At 40.7% G+C, this 22766-nt stretch overlaps 1 protein-coding gene across 5 annotated transcripts; it reads left to right on the top strand.

Moving 5' to 3' along the window:
- Positions 1–28: 28 nt before the first annotated feature.
- Positions 29–21063, top strand: c14h18orf25 (chromosome 14 C18orf25 homolog). 5 transcript variants are annotated; one of them, XM_035392446.1, is made up of 5 exons: positions 36–250; positions 3207–4079; positions 15177–15272; positions 17458–17584; positions 17867–21063. In XM_035392446.1, the coding sequence occupies exons 2-5, from the start codon at positions 3296–3298 to the stop codon at positions 18054–18056; spliced, it is 1197 nt and encodes a 398-aa protein (XP_035248337.1). In that variant the 5' UTR covers positions 36–250; positions 3207–3295; the 3' UTR covers positions 18057–21063. The 5 variants fall into 5 exon arrangements, with proteins under 5 accessions (XP_035248336.1, XP_035248337.1, XP_035248338.1 ...); XM_035392443.1 differs by having other exon boundaries at positions 38–250; positions 15093–15272; XM_035392444.1 differs by lacking the exon at positions 36–250 and adding an exon at positions 386–1030 and having other exon boundaries at positions 15093–15272.
- The last annotated feature ends 1703 nt before the right edge of the window (positions 21064–22766 follow it).

Here is a 22766-nt window from a genome sequence, read left to right as displayed (position 1 = left end):
ATTTGGATACATTGACCGGATATGACGCACAGCATTTTGATCCGAACAACGGCTTGTGGTGACATTTTAAAATAACTAGCTAGCCAAGTAGTATAAGGTACAGGAAGGTGCTAGGTAGCTAGCAAGAGGGGGAAAATAGATTTGGCCATAATTTCTCATAAAGTTTACTATGTACCAATTTAGAGTGGTACACAGTTTAAGATGTTAAAGAAGTCAGGAACGTAGCTGAAGACGAACATTTATCATCCAGGTAAGTTACGTTAATAAGCTGCTAAAAGATTGCCCATTTTCAGCTAGACCCTAGCTATTTTATCCAGCTAGTTCGCTAGTAATGCTGGGTGCTATAACGTTAGGTAGCTATGTCCTTCCATTTTGTAGCCACGACTTCTAGCTTGCTTACTTCATATCTGGATTTACCGCTAACAATATTAATTGCTTGTCATAGTTGGCCAATTAACCGTTTTTAATCGAATGGAGTTGTAATTGGTTTAGTAGACTGATTAACTAGTACTAGCGGAATATCGTAACGTTAACCGAGCTACAACGTTACCTAGCCAGCTCCTGGAACAAGTATAGAACACGATGTGAAAATAGTTCTCTGGATAGCTAGCTAACTTGTCCACTTGGCTATAACGATAGCGTAACTATCTTACTTGTTAATGCTAGATTTGTTTCAAGTTAATTGTGAAGTTATAGTCAGGGTAACAGAAACGAAGTTGTTTGGAACGAAACTTTTACTTTGTACTTTGCTAACCTATCCTTCGCTATAGCCAGTTAGTTTTCCGATGCACCCAGCTGTCGCGTAAGGCAATCGCCTGTTGTGTCGAAATGTATTGTATCAAGTGTATTTGCGTTCTCGTTTTTGTATGAATACGCAGGTTATTTTGGCTAACGTTGAGTAATCTGACTTTATGACAGACACCACGATTGCATAAAACAAGCTTATGGTTGCCGCTATTATGTTTTTCATGCATGCTAGATGAGTGTCTAGTCTCGATGATGGCCTGAAAATGTAGCTTTCTGCAAGAAGGTAACGGAGCAGCCCCTGCTTTTATGTTAACTAACTTTAGCTAAAACGATAGGTCTTTGCAAGCTCCACTAAACATGATTTTACAATGTATCCCATGCTGTGCATTCAGTTAAGTCTTATTGTCTACTTTGTTTGTAACCCGTTTGTATATCCATATTTCAGGCTCCTTGTTTACTGAAGTTGAGCCTCGGGATCTGTTGCCGCAGCATATCGCGCCTACGCTGACTAGCCGGCTAGCCACATCGTTTGGTAGCGCAGTGAGAAATCTGAAAGGCGCACTTTATGTTGAAGTTGGCTGGGTCGCGAACTGGGCTAGTTGCAGTTCTGCGAGTTTTTTTTAGTATGTCGTGATAACGTTTTCGGATGCATTTGGTTCGCTAGATTGAAATATTTGAAGGTAACGTTACATACCTCAACATTGGCTAGCTAACTTGCCAACCTACCTAACGGCATGTGTTTAGTTGGTTGAAATTAAAGTTAGTTTCTGACGAATGTTCCGTTGTAGTCGGTGGATCGAGTGCTTAGTTGGCTGCAGCGTTTTCTGTCATGGTTCTGCAGGTGTTGTTGGCTAAGTAGTTGACACGTTAGCGTTTGTGTGCCAGCTAACGTTAGAGTAAATGTTGCGGATTTCTGTAGCACTGCGTCATTTTCACTGTAGTAGTCATGTACGGTCTCGGAATGGCATAAGCCTTAGCTATCTCCATAAACGTGTTTTTAAGGACAGTAGCTCGCTGATTACCTACGCTCGGTTACTTAACTAGCTAACTCACAGGCAGTGTCATCTCTGGTGATGTTCTAGTGGTTTTACTTTTTGCAATACTTTACCACCATGCTCACGAACATTTTTTCCCTGGATGAAAACAGTAACTAGCTGACTGTTTTGGGTGCAACGTGTAACGTTAATGGATGGGAGGCTATGCTTGCTTAGTGGCATACAAACCATCTACAACAGTGAAAACTAGGCGAAAGTCCTCTGTGGAGCTGTTGATATAGTTCTGTAACTCCACAGGTTACAAGCATCCAGAAATGATACTTAACAGAATGGACAGTAACAAACGTATATAGTCGCAGACAAGGTAGCAGAACGGGCATAGTCGTAGACATGCCATTCATCTGGAATTCGGTGAATGACCTGCAATGGTTAGATGTATGCCTACCAGTGCTGCAAATAAATGTCAGCTGTATTGGATAAAATGTATTTTAGTCAACTTGAGTACAAGATAGAAATATACCTGCCACATTAGGGACATTTTGGAAGCAATACGTGTACTTTAGTTTTAGTTTAGATTTAATGGCGAAGGCTGCTGACCATATTTTAATTGCAACATGTTCAAGTCAATTTACAGTTAAATGTTAAAATGGTGTAAGGTGTGAACCATTTCATTGTCTGCTGTGACTCCAGTTTACAAGTTGGAAGAAACAAAAAGTTCAAGATGAAAGTCAACATTCACTAGCTTCTCGGCAGTGTTGACTATAAACACACATTCACCCTTCATTAATTTTAAATATTCAGTTAAAGTTATGATGGCTGTAGTCCTGGCTATCAAGCTCTTCAGCATTGTCTAAGCTAGATAGTAAGTCAAATAGTGGAATTTGTCTAAGTAGGTTGAACAAAATAATACATTTTCTTGTTAAATTGTTGGGTTATTCGGATATCTATTGTATCTATTAATATCTCTCACATGCTACCTAAAATAGCCATGGCTAGTTCTGGAGTCCAACAATATGGTTGAATTCTGAAGTGAATTCTATATTTGACCAGAAGATGGAGTGCAGAGACATTAGGAAAAATAAATAAACATTCTAATGTTGGTGAGCCCGCTACTTCACCTTACAGTTAATAAATGCCAAGTGCTGCTACCATGTCTTGACCTTGCTAGCTAGACACATGTCTTGTGGAGCTATAGAATGCTTTTAGCTTTCTTTAAGGCAGCTTGCTATCTAAAATCACTATTTAGCAAATTGTTATAAAATCTATTTTGATGAATGCATAGCTTAGGGTTTTTAGACTTTTTGGGAGCTGACTATCTGTACCAAGGCTTCACTCCCTGATACATTGCATTAGCGAAACACAATGGAATAATTGGCTTTGGTGCCGGTACATTGCATGAACAAAGCAGTGTTCGAAGTCGTAGGATAACAAAGACGACAAGCTTATCACTGTTCTGCATTTCAGGTTTGGTCCTGCTCGGACCCGTTCAACTGGCGTGCCCCGACAATCTGTGCTCTCGGACTAGAGACAGAGAGGCTCTGCACTTCCCTGACATGAAGATGGCAGACACGGAGAAGGCTGAGGAATTTGCAGACTCAGAGACCCCACCAGAGCACCCTACGGAAGGATCGGCGGCGGCTTGCGTGGCCGGCGCAGGACAGGACGAGCCTGTTAAGACGGAGACAACCTCCCCTTCTGAGAAGGAGGTTGGCAGCCCCTTGCAGTCGGAGCCCAGCCTGCTGTCCATGCCCTGCCTGCTGATGGAGCTGCGGAGAGACTCCCCGGAGTCCCAGCAGGCCTCCACAGAGAGCGAGAAGCAGCCTTCCTCCGGGCGAGCCTACGAGAGCGACTCCTCCAACCCCTGCATGCTCTCGCCGTCCTCCAGCGGCCACCTGGCAGACTCGGACACGCTCTCCTCCGGGGACGAGGCCGCCAGCGCGCGGGCGGGGGGCGACGGCGGCGCCGTCGAAGAGGGGGACCCCAGCGCGGCGGCCGGGGGCCCCGCCGCCGCAGGCGCCAGGAAGTCCAGGCGGTTGCGGTCCGAGAGCGAAATGTCCAGCGCAATGGCGGCAAAGAAGAACCGCTGCCAGCCAAGCGGGGCGGAGAAGCAGCCCAACGGCCGACTAGCCAAGGTGAAGGGTCACCAGAGCCAGAAGCACAAGGAGCGCATGAGGCTGCTGCGGCAGAAGAGGGAAGCGGCGGCCCGTAAGAAGTACAACCTGCTGCAGGACAGCAGTACGAGCGACAGCGACCTGACCTGCGACTCCAGCACCAGCTCCTCGGACGACGACGACGAGGTGTCAGGGAGCAGCAAGACAATCACCACTAACATCCCAGGTATATCCTCACGTACGAAACCCGGGCTTTCCCACGGGAAGCCTCGCCTTGCAAGTGCACTTTTGCTTTTCGAGAATCAAAGTTTACATCGAGTCTTTTGCATAGATTTGCATCGTCTTGTACCTTTCTTTCCTTTCCACCTTCCTTTCTGGAACATTTTCATTTTAAATGGCTCAGCCAGAATGTTGCACTGGGGTTAGCTTTGCTTATTACTGATGCATATGGCATTATCCAGTGTATTGGTTTCACGTTTAATCTCTGCATATTGCATAGAACAATGTAAATGAGCAGTCTTCTTACAGGCAGTTCTTTGAAGCGCACAACAATGTGATATTATGCCAAAGCTGACACTGACATGTAAGCACTAAATGGCTTGCCCTTCATGTCTTTGCTTTAGTTACGTTTAACTGAATTTATTCAGAACCTTGCTGGCTCATTAGCAGTTGAGCTGTTGAACTGTTAAGATTGTTCAATATGATTGAAGTTCATTTAGTACAGCGTGATTCACCATTAGGGGTATCTTTGATTAAACTGATTCTATGTCCCTGCAATGTGAAGATATTGGGCTTCATTTATCAAATGTGTGCCAAACGGCAGCATCCGGACAGATTGCACAAGTGCTTTGAACTGTTCGTATTGTGCCTGTAAATGAGAGAACACGGTTGTAAAGCTTGCTTTGATTAATTGTTTTATTCCATTCATTCATCTTTTATTTTGATTTGAGAACAGTAGCAAAATTATTATTGGATATTATAATTATTCAAATTATTATATAAAAAAATCCATTGTGTTCAACATTAAAACAGGTGATGTGTCATGTACATAATCCTGATTCATCTGAGTAGTGCTTAATTGCTATTGCAATAGCCTATAAATTCCATAGAACACGTAAATTAAGTTTGCAGTAAATAGGGTAGAAATCATAGCCTTGGCTTCCATTGCTATGGCTGACCTGACCTCCAAAGACCAGGCCAATTTGTTTGCTAAGGATAATGGGTCCCGAGTTGGTTCTGACTGCCCAGACACCTTCTGACGCTGGCACAGGACAATTACACGCAAAATGCTTCGTTTTACGAAAATATTGATAAATGAGGCCCAATGATTGGTTCATTTATTTTGGTGTTAATTAAAAAAAAAAAAAATAATAAGGATATATTTTTGTATGTGGTATGTGTGTGAGGTCATTGAAATCTGAAAATGGCCAGTTATTCAGTTAATTTAAAAGGAATAATGAAAACCTGAATTTTTAGCAAGCCTATTTTTAGTATTCCAAATTCTATTAACATTTTAACATAGATGGAATGAGCTACCTCATACATTCTACGAATGTTTAAACTTCTGAGGCATCACCCTACCGGTGTTGTTATTTGTGTTGACCTGCGGCTTCTACTTTCCATATTTGATTTATTATACACAGGTTAGGGTGAGAAATGAAACCTCCATTTGAGGTGTTTGACTTTTTTTTTTTGCCTCATCTATACACACTGCCAGGGGGAAATCCTTGATCAAATATGAATATTCTCTTGCAAAGAAAGCCTTTCATTTGAAATTGTCTATTCTGGATACAGAAACACACACAATTTGACTTGTGGACATCTGGAAAGTGCAGCAGTCTCACATTTTCTATCTAGGACACCTCAATATACTGGTGACTTTTAGAAATCATATATTTCCATAGGTTGCAGTTGTTGTTTTTTTTGTTTTTTTTTACGTAGTTGTGAAATTTTCTGGAGGTCTGGCTGCAAATGTTTATGGGGTAGGGCTGGTGGTTTGATCATTTGTATTGTGTGGTTCAGATGCATCCACCCATTGGTCTGTTGTGATTTATGGTTATTTGTTTTACTAAGTTTGTAAGTCAATGAAATTTGAAAGTTCTCCAGTGTAAAAAGTAGAAAAAAAAGTTATCTTTTTAAACTTTAGACTGAGAACTCTGAAAGCTGAATTTGGAAACTATGGGTATAAGAGTAAGTTATGAGTAGAGTTTATTTGTAACATTTAGTATGAATGCTTGATTTTGTAATTTATCATTTTTATTATATAATTAAATCTACTATTTAATTTTTTATATTTATAGTTTAGGGATGTCACAAGAACCGATACTTCAGTACCACATTGATGCCAAAATTCAGAAAACCGTACGGTGCTAGTTTTTTTAAGGTAACAGTAGTACTGAGTCAAAATTGGTATTGCACTTCTTTGTCTGACAACAAGCAGAGGAAGACATCTAAGAAAGCTGGGAAACTTGCAAACACCTACCAGCATGGGAGAATAAGTGAAATGGCGAACAAGTAACCTAGTGCTCCTGCAATGATAGCTCCAGGACAACCAAAAAGTGTATTTTGAGAAATCAAAATAAATGTTGTGGTTTAAAATATCAGTTTAACTTTAAATTAATGTATTGTGGGCAAACATCTTGGTGTGATATTGCCAACTTACTTTTTGTGACTTAATCTCACTCACATTTTCCTCCCCATTTCATCAGTGGTAAGAGTAGGACCATGAAGCTACCAAAAAACTGATAGATTTTACCAAGTATAGTTTACATTTATCGGGTTTTGGAACATTGGTCTGCGTACTTCTGGTGTAATTTACATTGCATCTGTACACTCAAATCGCTTTGCCTTGTTGATAGCAACCAAAGGCATACCATGCAGCATTTTTACCTTGAAAATATTAAATAACCATGGTAAGGCATATCTATGATGCTCTGGCAGTGTCTGCCTTTGTGCATCTTTACCTGTACTTGTTATTTTAAAATGTGTTTTGGACGTTTCTGGTCATGGTGCTCTTCTGTGTGGGTGGGTGTGGGTGTGGCTACAGAGCCTGTGGTTTGCAATCAGATTTCAACGTGGAGTGTTTTTTGCTAGCTAGCTAGCCGCTGCTTCGGCTCAGATACAGAAAAAGCAAAATGACAAGTCGACAGGGCACACTAAAGAACTAGTTAACTTGGAATTGCTTGTCCTCAGTGGCACAGTTGAAGTTTGCCAAGTGGGTGAAAAGCGACTCAGAGCTCACTTGCTTTCTGTTGGACCTGAAAATAATAGTACCTCTAGCTATACAGCTAGGGTTACCAGATGTCCAGTTTTTCACTGGAATGCCCATTTTTCAAATTATTTGAATCAGCAAGGCTTAGAAATCTTGCATAGTCTGCCTCTAAAAATCAATTTTATGGGTTGGGGCTATTGGCTTGTTTTGGCTACGTCAGACTGACCTCATGCAGTGATAAATAAAGGCTAAGAACACACATGCACTTTGGCCTACTTCTTGTAACTTTCTTTACAATTACATTACAGGCATTTAGAAGACGCTCTTATCCAGAGCGACTTCCACAACGTTTTACATAGCATTTACATTGCATCCATTTATACACCTGAATATAGCCTATACTGAAGCAATGCAGGTTAAGTACCTTGCTCAAGGGTAGAACGGCAGCGTCCTACCGGGGAATCGAAAAGGCATATCTGTGATACACCCTCAATCTGTTTTTATGCACTTTCACCAAATCTGTGCACCTTTACCTGGATTTGTTATTCTTAAATGTACTAAGGATTGTTTCTGGGCTTGGAGCGCTTTTCTGTGTGGGCAGGGGTAGGTGTGGCTTCAGAGCCTGTGGTTTTGGATCAGATTTCAATGGAGTGTTTGCTATAGCTAGCTAGCCGCTGTAATGGACCTGATACTGTGAAGCAAAAAGACTAGCCGACGGGGTTTGTTCAGGAACTCTAGTTCTTATAACCTTGGAATTGCTTTTCCTCTGTGGCGTCAGCTGAAGTTCGCCATGGGGATGAAAAGTGATGCGGTGCTGGCTTGTTTTCTGTTGGACCTGTAAGTAATGTTACCGCTAGCTATGTAGCCTAATGTTTGGTACGAGTAACTGATGGGAGAAATTTACCAGTAGTTTCTAATGAATTTGCATTTCTCTGAGTGGGTTGGTTATTTGTGGGCGAGTGGGCGGGGTTAAAGACTGAGAATGAGACTTCTTTGATGGTAAACACAGGCTAAAAAATCCTGCATAGTATGCCTTTAAAAATGTTGGTGATATTTCATCAGTGTTTTAATCAATGATTTGACCAGTTTCTGATTTAGAATGGTTCATGTTTAATTTCTACTGAAATTACCTTCTATGATTTTTAATGTTCAGCAATATATTTTCAGCATTGCATGATTTTTTTTTTCTCCCCCCATCCGCATGCGAGAGTAAATTCACATGAGCTCCAAACCAGGCATGAAAAAAAAAAAAAGTTCTGAAATGATTCTTATCGAATGGCCTCAATGTCTTTAAAGCTGGCTTTGGCCGTGCCGAGGGATCTTCAGGAGTGACCAGTCAAATTCAGGGCCTGCTGGACAGCGGAGCAGCCTGGGACCGGAACAGCATTGGGAATGTTCTGGAAGAGGCCATGACGCGCTTTGCCGTGATGCAGCGGCAGACGGAGGAGCGTTTCCGCGTGTGGATGGAGAAGCTCACGCGGCTCGACTCGGACGAAGACTCGTCCAAGAACTCCAGCGACCCCAGGGAGCCCAGAAGACACTCAGGCCGCCAGAGGGGGCCCCGCCCTTCCCCGCCCAGCTCCTTCTTGCCGTCCTCCGAATCGCAGGAAACCTTGGCGTCATATGGCATAACCAGGCAGAATGTTGCCGTGGTGCCGATCCCCCTCAACAACAACCCCCCCGAAATGATTTCCCAAAATGGAAACCCTTCTGGCGAAGACCCTAATCTTTTAAACATTTAACAATGAAATCTGCTGGACTGAAAGCAGAATGCTATCTGTTAAAATCCACTGATTAGACTAATTTTCAGTAAACGAGTATCCCAGGATAAGATTTCCAACAGTGTGATATTCTACAGTTCCATCTCTTTGTAGACAGCAGAAGTTGAGGAACGTATATGCGTGAAAATGATCACCTTTGTCCTGCAAATAGTTTGACGTAGTTTCCGAATGTGATGATAATGCATAGTCACCGTACAGTGACACAGATGGGAATCGTATATTAGAGAAGGCATTTTCTGTTACTTAAGTGTTTGTTTGTTTTTTTTTTGTTTGTTTTTTTGCAGCTGAATGGTAAAACCTTATTGCTATTACAGGTTTCACACCATTTCATACCATAGAACTGGAACTGTGTTTTGGGTCTTTAGAGAACACTTGTTCTGACATAAAAATTCAGAATACACCTTATCATTGGTTACTCAGCTTGCTCAGGCATTTAAATACACATGACAAGATCCCTGTGCCCCTTCTGAATTGGATGAATATCAGTTTAAAACGTTAATCAATAGGGAGAAGGCTGCATTTGTGCCAGAAAAGGGCCTTTGCATCTTTCTAGAAATAATCAGTGGCTCATCTGAAGATGGATGCAAATATCTTTTTGGAGCTGCTGCTGTTGCAAGGACCTGCTGTGGGTGACTCGTGTCTCTGGCAGGTTTTGATTCATCAGATGCTAATGAAAGGTTTTCAGTCCCATCTTCTTTATACTTTGGATGAAAAAGAAAGAAGGGATTTTCAAAGACATGGAAACCTGCAGCAAAATGGAAGATGGGGGGGCTGGGGTAAATCCAACTTGTAGTGTGGGTGAGCACTTTTTGCACGTGCCTTTTTAAATGAAAATCCCAATGGTAATGTGTGAAAATAAGTGTGCCATTAATCAAGAATTACTTTCAAGCATTTCACTGACTACTGAGCTTTGAGGCAGCAATCCTGTATTTTTAGAATGATGCTGTGTTAGCTAAAAAGTCACTTGTTAGATTAATTTATAGAATAGTTGGTGATTCTTTCTTATTTTTTATTAAAATGATAAATTTCTGAATTTACCTTGAAGTGTCGGCAGTATATTCTCAAATTCTGTGTTTTATGTAACAAAGATATTTTCTGAACTAATTAAGGTTCAGGCCCCCTTCCGTTTCTTGTGTTCATACTGGTAATCCAGTGTGCTTTCTGACACATTACACCAATCGCATTCTGAAGTACGGTCCAGGTGCCAATAACAGACTGCGTGAATGCTGCAACCTGCATTAATGCCACCGATTGGTTGACTGCCGTCAATACTTGTTTTCACTGCATCTTCATTCGGTTCTAGTCTTTCTAGGCTTCGTCATTTGGTGTGTGTTTCTCTCAAGCTGCAGTAGTGTTTCAGTTAGCCCTGTCAAGAATTGTTAGCCTTATCCATCATTGTTGTTTTTTGATGTAGTCTGAACTGTAGGCCTACTTTCATTTGTGTTTAAAAAAATAAAATAAATAAAATTAGACCTGCTTCATCGCTGATAGCCCACCTGTTTTGATCCATATTTCCCAAATATAGAACACAATCTCTGGAGTGAATTATTTCAGAGTCTGGAATTATTCTTGGTCATTTAGATACCTAAAAGGTATGACCCTTTAATTTTTTTTGTCTCCTATGGCCTACCTTGCCAAGCATTTTCTTGATATTTGCTCTCATCAAAACTATAAAAACTGTTTTAAAGCCTTAATTATGTACTGTAACGGTCACTGTGGTCCAGGGCAATTTATACAGCTTTTGTGAATAGAGATGATGAAAGGTTCCAAGAGGACTGCCCTACTCTATGCACTAACCCCCACTGGTGCATGTAAGTTTTTATGGAGAAATGGGACATTTAGATTTGTGGCTGTGTAGGTACGTATGGTGTGAAATAATAAGAGGGAGTGGTGTGTTTCATTTTAAATTAATCCTGAAAGATTCTGCACCACACTGAATTTTTTTTTTTTTTTGAAGATTACTGTAGATATGTTTTACAGTTTTGGCAGTGTTCCTCTCTTTGGCCAATGCATGCAGAAGTAAAACCAAGAAAACGTCCACCGCTTAAATTTTTTAAAATCAAATCACGTTTGCATCCTTGGATGGCTCTGACTTTTCCGTAATTCGGAACCCTTTCACATGTTCAGTGTTGCACATTGTGGGACATATGCAAGTATAGTTGACCTATTAAAATGGAAAACAAAAATCACTGCTTGTAGGTCAATTTGTTTCTAAATGCGGCATGCATGAGTTGTCCTATGCCAGAGTGACAGTTTGAGATTTTAGGGGACTGATTTATTTTTGAAAAATATGTCCAATATATGTTAATCAACACTGAACACATACACTGAAAAAACGTAACTTGTCTTCTAGAAAGGAAGTATATATTTTGTGCATTGATTGGCATATTTTTATTTTGTCGGATGAGAGCTTCAAGCACATTTCTCATAACTGCATGTTTAAGTGAAGCCAGTGGGTTTCTATATAGGACAGGAATGATTTATCAGGTTATGTTAATGGTGCATTTCATAACTTTTTCAAAGTGAACAATGTGGTCTCTGATCCTCTGCTCTATGGCCATCATGAAATTGACATCCGATTAAAAGGACGACCAGACGAACAGCTCATTTGAATGTACTTAGGTTGATGGCTTTCATTTGATAAACTTTTCATTCTAGTTCAGTAATAACTAAATTAGCATTTTGGTTGCTCACCTGAGACACAGTATGTCCTGCAGCTATGTTTTGCTTTTTAAAGAAAGGAAAGCATATTATTTATATGAGAAATAACTGCACATCACTGCAAAGCTGAGAGAAACACACATGCATTTTTTTTTTGTCTTAAAATGTGGCATGCTATTTTGCTTTAAATTTCAACTTTCACTTAAGGACCATAGTGCCAAAATTGTAACGGTCTACTGGGCACATGGATTAAAAGCAATCTTGTTCTTTGTGTTTAGTTTTTCAGATAATACGTCTTCTCAGATGAATGCCTTGTCCCCTTTTGAATGCCAGGGAAAGTCATAATGGTTTCCACAGTCCCCTTTTGGTTTCTTATCCATTCTCGTTGCGGATGTTTGGTGTTACCAAAGAAGTGCTGCCAAACTGGAGTTTCACTCGCTCTGTGGATAAATTTGTAATGAACTGTAGCGTTCGGTTCCAACGCTAAGCTGCCTCTGTGTCAAAACGGCTGTGCAAGACTGACTCTTACTACACACTTCTAGAACTTTAAGGCATGTAGTCTGCTTAAAGGCATGGCTAATTTAGGTTTGTAATCCAACGGGATTCCTAAAACAGGGTATATATAGACTGCTACAGCCAAAGCATGCCCTGGATATCGGTTCTAAAAAGCTGCTTAATCTTTATTCACATGTAGATACTTGATTTTTTTTTTAAATTTTATTTTATTTGATGGTCTTTTAAACTCTACAGCTGTTGTTGCATTCCATTCCCTGTGAGCTTTTTTGCCATTCAGAAATTCATGTGAACTACAGTTTAATTAGGTGAGGGGTGGGGAGTGGGGGACATGGGCAGGTTCTTTCTTTGACATCCATTTATTTGAATTCCCTTTATTTTTCTTTGGACAACCTCTGATTTACATGGACATTAGATAGTTTTTCATATGCAGCTGAGATGACTGAATGCTATTTTATGCTTGTGAGTACTTATCATTTTGTCCATTTAAATGGCTACTGTAAGGCGTTACAAACAAAACAGTTAATTTGGTACAGTGCTTCATGTTCTACCCAGTAATCACTTAAAGGCAAATACGAACTATGTTAAGGTGGGGCAGTCAAGCATTTATTTTGGCAGAATTGTGATAATGTCGTTGTAGCAAATTGATCTTTTTCATTCAAGGCCCATTTGTGTTGGTCTAACCCAAGGCATGGTAAACTTTTACCACGTTTCCAACATGGAACTGACCATGCCTGCAAGGAAACAGGGGGTCTGTGTGTACAGCAGGCAGTGATTGGTAGGGACTAGGGAGAAATACGCCTTTTTATTTGCAAACCCTTACAGTATCCTTACAGTTGTGTAATCTGTCCTGTTCACACCAAAGTGTTTACAAGGGATGACTTTTTAACTGTGTTGGGAATGCTGCCTTCTCTTTTGTTGCAGTGCCATAAGATTTTTTGCTGGTTTAGGTCACATCTAAGGGGTCATTAAGTTTGTTTGGTTTCAGAAAAAACACTTGAGTGTACCACTTGCTTTTGATTTGCAAGTGGAGATTAAGGTGTGTTTATTTGGCTAGTTAATTTTCTTCATGCAGTGTGTATAGACCTGTAAAACTGACTCGCAGTAAATAAAGTTCATTTTGAAATGTAACATTGAATGTTGTTTTTCAACCGGTGAATATGAAGGGGGTGACATAAAAGCCATAATAATTTAATGTTATAATTGAAATATGATATCAGATTCTTTTAATAACTCATATTAGATGGCCTGAGGTGGTAATTTAATTAGGATCAAGTACACTTTTGTTTTCTTAATCTTTAAAGATGAAACTTTCTTGAAGAAGAAACCAGGACAATTTGGATGTAGAAAGTAGGACAGATCTGGTAGTCATTTCAACAAATTGTCATGACCTTGGCCACTGTTTAGGGACGTGCATGGTAGTCTGTTATTAAAGTACAGTTACCTCTTGATTCTAATGCATGTCATCACTGTTTTTGGAAAGTTATCACTTATTTGGAAAGCCTATATGTAAGTTAATTTGACAAGCGCCCCTATTTATTTTTTCTTAAAAATGGTATTCCGCAATAACATGTCAGAACTGATGTGGTTGTGGTATGTACTTGAGCCTTGCAAACAAATTACTTTGTAGCTATGATGTTCTTATAAGAGAATGCAGTGGCCCATCCACTGATGGTAAAATACTGTATTTAAATGAAGCAAGTCAAAATGTTCTTTTTTCAGCTGTACCTTTTCTTTTTGTAATTTACAGTTGGTTCAAACTTTTTTTGATGCATGTGTTATCTGAAGATGCCCCCAATCCTCTCAACACGTTACGCACAATAATGATTGCACATAATTCTCACTGAACTGTATAATGCTGTATTGGGCAATGTTACAGTGTGCTGCTTGTTTTTACTACTGATGAAGAGTTGAAGTTATGTCCAAACACAGATATAATCATGGGTAGGTGGCTGGTGTATTAATCTGCATGTGTATCATTAATTGGAAAAAGCATGATTGTCACACCTTACGTTCTAGAACAGTTCAGAGTAATTGTGCTGTTCTTATGTGCTCAGTACTAACTATTTTTAACCAACCATATTTACTCTGAAGAGTGTTCATCTTTGTATGCAAAATGTGTGAAAAGTGATGGTAATTTTTGTAAAGCATGGAGCTTCAGTGTATTAACATTCATCTGAAATGAGTAACTGATGCATTGAGGTGCTGGGAGGGATGAAATCCAGCCATCGTAACACTGATGTGATGTTACTTCAGCATGGAAACTGGTATTCGCCTGCCTTTGCAGTTGCAAGGCCCCATAATGTTTTTGGTGCTGCACACTGATTTTCATGTTGCTTGCCTTTCTGCATATCATATGTACTGTAAATTAACTGAGAATGATCTGCTGAGTTTACCAAATATACTTGGGATTTTCCTGAGCTGTATCCCAGCATTTGGGCAGAGCAAGTGAGAGCATGACTTCTCCAAGTCATGTGGTTTGAATCTGGACAGTAATTGCTTTCAAAAATTTTGCTCAGATAAATTTCATGTATGTGTGCATGCTTGAATATGATACTTGATATCTTAACACGGTTGGCTCTGAAGTTTGTTTAGAAAAATGTATGCAACCCCCCCCCCCCCCCCCCCATAAAGCTATCATGCTTTAGGTGAGGTGAGTTTAAACATAGAGTTCAAACATATATAATTTACTTGTTATTCATTGTTATTCAGTAAGAGTCTTGTACTGATCATGGAATATTTTCAAGGCATGATTTTTTTCATATTCCTTTCCCTGTCTGCTGTAGCTCCTAGGTGTTGGTTATTTTATGAAAGTGGTAGTGAATGTTTCATTTTGCACACTGAGTTCTTCTGTGACAGTTTGTTGGGCAGTGCTTCCATGGGGTAATTTTTGGGGTGCAAGCACTGAATAACCTGAAGAAGTTGCAGAACAGGGCTGGTTTTTCACAGTGTTGTCAGAGAGGTCACCCAAGACTAACTGACTGCTTCCATGTTGTATTCATCCTCGTTGGCCCTTGTAAGGAACTCTGGGGGCCAGGTGGAGTAACGTGTAGTATTTTCTGTGTTCCTACAGATGGGCCTCCAGTAATTGCACACTGTGATATTTCAGACACTAATTCTGACCAGGAGGCCTTAAGTGTGGACAATCTGCTTGCAGCTGCTGTAGCTCAGGAGCTAGAAACATTCAGAACCCAGGATTTGGGAGCAAATTCTTTGGCAGAAAGAGGGCATCTTGGTTCAGGATCCCAAACAGGTTAGTTTCAAATGTGGCAAATCAAGCTGTCCTTTCCCATCGCACATGGTGAATTGTAATGCCTTGATAAAAAAAATAAAAAAAACACTTTTTTCAAAATACTTTTATTCATGTCAAGGAGATGAGGACATACAAGCTCAGTTCACAGAGAACATAAAAGACTTGAGTTTCACTTGGGTCTGGAGTGGGTAATAGAATCTCATCAGTGTAAAATTTCACCCATATAGGTAATCTGTAATCTTAGAGGGCTACTATACATAGAACTGGGCATGCTACCATTGTACCATAATTGTGTTTGTTTGTTTGCCTGCTTGTATATTTTCTTTGAAATTGTGAGCTACTGTGAAAATATTTATGGCTTATGGGAATATATTGGTAACTTTAGCAGAATTTTGACAAAATATCTTGGAAAAATATTATTTGCTGAGGTGTTAGTCATTCAATATTGTACTTCCTGCCTCGTCTCCTAACTCTCATTATGTGTGTTTGCAAGCACTTTCACTTTATGAGTTTTAGGTGGGTCAGAAAAAAAACAAGACTATGTTGCCTGTGGTCAATGATTCTGTGTCTCCAGATTTATTTATTTGTTCTTTAATACATTTTTCTGACATAGTCTGAATAATGCCATTCACATCATGTTCAGTTTGCCCTTTCCTGTCAATTTCAAAAGTATCTAAACCTGTAATTATAAGCAATGGACCTATTACCTCAGGTTCTCTAGGACAAATGTTTTCCTGCCAAATACTGACACCTGCTGATGTTTAATTTCCTCAGTCTTGAAACCATACAAGAGCAATTGAACAATGAACAGTACATCAGATACTAGTTGTACAATTGTAATATTCATTCAGTTGTGGAAAGCTGCCATCTCTAAGAATGCGTTTGGCAAATGGCTTTAAAAAGGCTGCATGTCTGGTTTCAAATTTGCGCATTTTTAGCATTTCAGTAACGTCATCTGCCAGGCAGCTGAGACTGTATTGCAAGCTGCGAGTTCACAGCTGTGGCGCACGTCATATTGCAGTGAATTCTGACTTTATTATGCTTGTGAGTTGGAGAATTCACTACGGTAAATGAAAATAACTGTGCTGGTTATCTGATTAAAGGAGATTTAGGTAGCATATTTAGCTTTAAATCAAAGTAGGCTAATAAATGTTTTACAAGCCTGGATATGAACATTTTAAATGACTGTTCTCAGTTTGTTCTACATGGCTGAAAGTGTCTTGTATTGAATGTTTGAGTGGATTTAAGTGTAATTTTGACTTTCATCCATTTAAAACTGTGGTCACAGTATTTGATGTCCTGGTGAATACACGCGTAGAGCCAATTGTAAAGCTATTCTCTTAAGTTGGGTTTCTTTTCTCATCCTATTTTAATCCTTGTAGGTCATAGTCACAGGAGTATACATGTCACTCCCCCACCGTATAATTTGCTTCTGAAATTACAGCAGACATCTACCCTTGGAGACTGCAGCCGTGTAGCTGTATTTTCCCACTGCTCAAAAACGCAAAGAAAATGGGTTTCCCTACAGTGCTGCAGCTCATTCAGAACGTCCTCCCACACTGTGAATGAGCCTTACTCACCCATAGCTAAACAGATGGTGATTCACCCTTGCAAACTTGCTAGTCTGCGGGGGTTGGCTCATTTCAAATGGCAAATGGTTGAACGGAGACTGCAGGACTCATGTCTTTGTAGAAGTGTCCTGGGCAGTGGATCCAGCTAAAGCGCTGATGCGTCTTTCAGACCAGAAACCAATCCCAGCAACCCCAGAGCTGACTGAGTCAGAGTCCCATTGGGGTAAGGCGTAGTTGGCCTTTACTCCTCTTCAGCAGGCCTGGCTGCTCAGGCATCTGTGCTCTGCATACACCAGCTGCACATGAAGAGCCCTCCTCCAGTGGCATTACCGCCCAGTCCAGCTGCTGAAGGCTGACTGAAAATTAGCGCTGGCGTGTAGCAGAATCTGTGCATCCCAAATGCTCAAAGTTCAACTGCAAGAACCTGGAATCGAATTGATGATCGGAATGTCAATTTGCATCTTCTTTCTTTTTCGGTCACTTGGTGGACTGTGGCTCACGTTCAAGTCCACAGAATGTGCCTGGTGTCTGTGAAGGCCTTTGTTTCAAATGGCACCCATTCCAATGAAGACGATTCCCTCCAACACTGAGGTACACTTGTCTTGTTGTTGCAGGTCATGCAGAGGCAGAGTTTGCACAAGGCGACACGCCCACATGTGGACCTCTTCAGATCAATGAGGAAATCAACATCCCTTCCTCGGATAGCGAGGTGGAAATTGTTGGCGTGCAAGAAAACACGAGGTGGGTGGAACATTCTTCTCACTGCAAAATCTTATTTCTAGATAAGCTAAGACAGAAGCTATTGCCCACAGGCAGAAATTGACCACATCCAGGGATGATGGAAGGTCCTACAATGTAATGCAATGAAAGTATCATCAATGTTCATATTTTATGAGATATGCTGTTGCCAAACCATTCGCTCACCATTGACCTCAAATGGAAAATTACATGATTGCTGAATCATGGCTGCTCGGCTGTAGCAGAAATATGTTTCTTTGTCTGACAGTCTGTCGTTGTGTCCAGATGCATCCATCCCCGAGGAGGTGTGATCCAGAACATGTCGTCCTGGAAACATGGCCCGGTTGCCCAGTACAACAGCACAAGGCAGTCGCACCTGTGGACAGCAGTCTCACCCCAGCCCAACTGGGTGTCCCCGCCAGAAGTGGTGGACCTCACTTTGGACGAGGACGCCAGGCGCAAATACCTACTGTGAGCGAGCGATGCACTGATGAGCCTGTCCCCCTCGCGGTGCGCTGAAGAAATCCCCCCCCCCCCCCCCTCCGGCCCCCTCCTGGAGGCCCTCCCTGGTGTTACAGACAAACTTGTAACTTGTGGACACTTCCTTTTCTGAGTGCTGTCTATTTTTACCTTACTGTCAAATCTTGTGTACAAGACCGTTCCTTGCTTTTGCCTGGAGTTTGTTTCTTAAGATGGTCGTGTGATAATCAGAGACATACTTATGCACAAGATTTTATGGTAAATATAGCAATATTGTTTTTTACCTCTCTGACCCAGAGGCATGTTTTTCAGTAGGCATTATTTAAACAAGCTATAAAGTAAATATAATGACTTAAAGTTGCTGCATTTTAAAGACTTGCAAGGCTTCTGAAAAGTTGTAGATTTGTTCAGGGGCTATAATCCTTAAGATTTGTCAAAGTTCTGTCTTGATTCCAACCTTAGTTAATGTTGGATTGTTTTTATAGACTTATTGCTGCTTGCTCACTACTGATACTCTGTCATTGTTGCATCATCAGTGATTTGTTTTGAATATTAATTGGCAGCTGTGATGTTTCATATAACCTCTGAGAGCACCTCTGGCTTTATAGTCACACATTATCAGTGTTAGTCGACATTCAAGGGTGGTACATTTGTTTAGTTTCTTAAGCCCAGTAACAAAGTTCATACTGTCCCCAGCAATAAGTGGATGCAATTTCCACGTACAAACCTAGGTTGCTCCATGGGATTCAGTGGCACTTCACTCATTTTTGTTTTGCAAGGAATGTCATGTCATAAATAGTGTAGAATTCCACTTTTCCAGATTTTTCTAGTCATCCTTGTAACAGTGCTGTAGTGTGACAATAGCCTATATGCGTAATACATACTGCATATACTGTAAGGAGAGAGAGGTGGACAGACAGACACGGTAATCCATTGTGCTGTTGAATTTCTCCAGAATTGAGTTGTTTGATTTAGTCAGTAATATAGTTCGCTATAATGTTTTTGTGCTTCCAGAATAACCATGTAGTCCATCACCATATGCTTTTTGCAGACTCACAGCACCTCCATCAGCGCATGGAGAACATGGCTTCCCGTGTGTGAGGTCTGCATGTCAGGGCTCTAAGTGCTCCTTGCCCAAGACGGCACTGTTGATGTCACAATCTCAGAACATGACTGAAGTCATAGATTTGTAGACCACTTGTGAATTGCCTTGATGAAAGGGATCCAAAAATTGCACAAGAATTTCACAGCAAATAAACGGCAAACGTTCATTTCACTACTGCAGCACCAGTCACGTGCTCTGCGTGGGTCTCCATATTGTTGTAATAGAAACTGATAAACACATTTTCCTCTTCCATTCAATGGTTTTGCTTTTAGTCTAGATGTTGAGTGAAATGGCACAGCAGTTATTTTTTAAATCACTATGGACGTGTTCACGTGCATTTCAAACCGCCAACTCGGTGTAAGTACAACAGGAACGAAGCCAAGCTGTCTTTAAAATGCCAGCGAGAATGATGAGCCTTCCTTCCGCTCCCTTAATAACCCCCATCCGTAACTGAAAATATTCTGGAACTTTCATCATAGATTTAATCGCAAAGCATCATGGCCTGTATGCCTCAGAATGTGCACTATTTTGTTTCAGAATCCTGTATATTCTTTTACCTTTAACAGGGCATCCTTTGCCTAATATACAAAAGATATTTTAATAATAGATGTGAATTTGTTACATGAATATCAGGAAAAAATGCTGGTGTGTGAGACTAATGTTTGAGGGGCACAGAGTTATGTTTTAGGCATTTGCTGATTGAGTTTAACAAACTGTTTTCTTCGGTGTGATCACTGTGCTGTCCCTATATGTTTATCCCAGCTAGAATAAGCTGGGGCACTGTTTTAAACTGATATTTCAACGTTTAACACTTCTGCTTCATTTCAATTTGTTACTTGCTTCAGAAGACATTGAAAAGCCACTTCATGCATATGAAACACTTTGAGACCCTGATTTAGCATGATTGGTCTCATAAAGGGAATTGAGTTCACCAAAGTCCAAACTGAACCTCTTTCTATTCAACATGGCTGTTAATACATCTGTATATGCCAACATATTTGTCCTCAGTTGTAAAATTATGGAATTGGGAAGTATGAAATTCCTTGAATTCACGGACTAAATCTGTTTCATTGTTTGACAATTGATTATGACAAAATGCTCTGCTCGGTACTTCACTTGGGTCTTTGAATGGAATGAATAAAATCAAAACTTGAATGTGAAACACTACCCCCACAGAGCAGATGTTCAACCAGCTGCTTCATTAGTATACCCCCCCCTCCCCCCATGCAATGGGTTTGTTTTCAAATTTGGTTACCATAAATGCCCAGACTGTTTTACCTAGTTCGGTTTAAACCACTGGATGCACCAAATGCTTCATTTGAATTTAGCCTGGACCTCATCATCTTTCATGGAAGACTGTATGTACTCTACTGACCTGAATAATTGTAATACACTTCCTTGGGCCCCAACCTTATGCACAGTAAGGGAGGTATCTTGTCTGTGTCCTCAAACTTCTAAATATGGTGTGGAATGTTTGACTTGAACCAAATATATTATGAAATGAGTCACCTAGCATTGCAATCCCTTAAAAAATCAAAATGCAATAAGAATGCTGGGTAAAATTGTTCTGTCTAGTTTGACATTTAGATATTATAGTTTGTGTTGCATATGAAACTAGGTTATATGGTTAAGCTCAAGCATGGTTCATTTAAAGGCAGTTATAATTGAATTTATCCTCTCACCCGCAATTTCTGCATTTCCCCTCGTAACGCAGTCCTTTTATGTTATTCTCATTGTTTTTATTTTTACTTTTAAGTATTTAAAATTAACAAAATGTTGAGTGTTAATATTTTTTCTTGCTTGCGCAAGTCCCTGACTTCCTTGAAATTTTAAGTCTGTAGTATAAAAAGAACTATTTTAAGGCAAAATAAATAGAGTGTATTATTTAAAGACTAAAGCGGCTGTCTGTTTTCTTCTTTTTATTTAGTTTTTTAACAGAAATATTTCTTCATGCAATGACATGGGGTGTACAATAATGTATAGTGTACTGTTTTAAATGTCTCCTGGTTGAATAATGTGGTGATAACCTGTTTAAAGTAACCAGTCCTCAGTGTGCGTGTTTTTTGTTAAAATGCAAGATGGTTGTCTGTATGAATTTCTTGATGGGGATGTCTTGTCTGCACCACATGCGTTGGAAGATATTTTCATTGGGCAGAAATACTGTGAGGGGGTCAGAGAGCATTTTACACAAGGCTGAAGCGGTCTTTCGTCGGTTCATTCGTCCGCGTTTTCTACACGGCTGTGCCGAAGGCTTTAGTAATAAGCGGCAGTGCCCTTCTGTAACCTTACACTCCAAAACGCGTTAGAAGGTATTGTCTTTCAAGGTCTTAGTTTGCTTCACTTTCATTACGGCATAATAATCTCACCTCGCGCGACTGCTCTCGTTAAATACGCGGCTCTTCGCCGTCACGCTGAACGTAGGGTGTCATCCTCCTCCTCCTCCTCCTCCTCCGTAATGCTGACGGATTAATCTCGGGGCCGAGACGCTCGTTCTGAAAGTGGCCCGCGGCGAGCGGAGGACGCAGCGGCGCGTAATTGCCGGCGCTTTTCCACTTGACGGCTCTCGCCGCCGCCGCTGTCACATGACCCGCGAACCCGCGGCGGTTTCCGGTTACCAGCGCTCGGCGGAGGAGGTTCCAGGTGTCGGTAACCCTGCGCCGGTCAAGCGTGGCCTGGGCCGGGCCGTACGGTTAATGGCCTCTGTCATGTATGCTTAGCCCTGGAGCTCCAGGGCCTGTACTGAAGAGGGCATTTACACCCCTCTCATCAGAAGGGCTTTCGTGTTTGAGTGTTCTGTTCGGCCCTTTTGGTGTGCTGATCAGGTTTTTTACCTCAGTCAGACCTCCGGGCGGTGTTAAGTCTGCCTAATGTAAGCCCCTCATTGTTGCACTTGGGAAGTGAAATATTCCCTGGTGTTATACTGTTGTTGTTTTCTTCGTACTGGAACACCACCTTGACAGATCATATTGCAACTAACCCTTATTTGCATTGTTCAGTGACATGCCCACGGGCGTGTGACTCGAACGTAACGTTCTAAAATGCCATCTGGTTTTTTACAGAGCTATTTAATATAGTGCAAATACAGTAAAATGATTTTGCTATTTATACACGGTTCAATACTGAAGGCAGTGCTCACAAATACAATTCCATGGCTTATGTGCAGTTGGATTTTTTAAGGATTATCAATGGCACTGGAATTGTATGTTAATGTGTATCTGATTAATTTTCTTTGTGATATTGTGGTATTTACAAACACAGCTCAGGGACCCTGAGCTCACCCTGCAGCAGTCGCTGTGGGTTACATGTGTATTAATAATACATTTGGTGCATTCAATACAGTGCGTTGAAGTAACACGCTCCCTTCTGGAAATACTGATGACATCACTAGGTGAAGTGCATCATCTTAATAATGACCTTGGAGTGTCGGTGCAGACAATCAGCTAAAACAACTGGGCCTACCATTTAAGTTTTATTTGAATGCAAAGGGAATGTATCCAGATTTGCGCCACGGCTGAATTAAAAACATATTTAGCTATATTGTGTATGTAGGCTTGCACATATAACTTTATTTTTTTGTGTTAATGGTACATCTCCATTGGT

Source organism: Anguilla anguilla, chromosome 14 (genome assembly GCF_013347855.1).
Source record: "Anguilla anguilla isolate fAngAng1 chromosome 14, fAngAng1.pri, whole genome shotgun sequence".
In the NCBI taxonomy this organism is placed as follows: domain Eukaryota; kingdom Metazoa; phylum Chordata; class Actinopteri; order Anguilliformes; family Anguillidae; genus Anguilla; species Anguilla anguilla.
This window is presented reverse-complemented; position numbering and strand designations above follow the sequence as displayed.

Bases quoted from the DNA above. Each gene is read 5' to 3' on its own strand.
- c14h18orf25 (XM_035392443.1), top strand. From the start codon at position 3,296: ATGAAGATGGCAGACACGGAGAAGGCTGAGGAATTTGCAGACTCAGAG. The intron at 15,273-17,457 runs GTTAGTTTCAAA...TTGTTGTTGCAG, and splicing joins TGGTTCAGGATCCCAAACAG to GTCATGCAGAGGCAGAGTTT. The intron at 17,585-17,866 runs GTGGGTGGAACA...CGTTGTGTCCAG, and splicing joins GGCGTGCAAGAAAACACGAG to ATGCATCCATCCCCGAGGAG.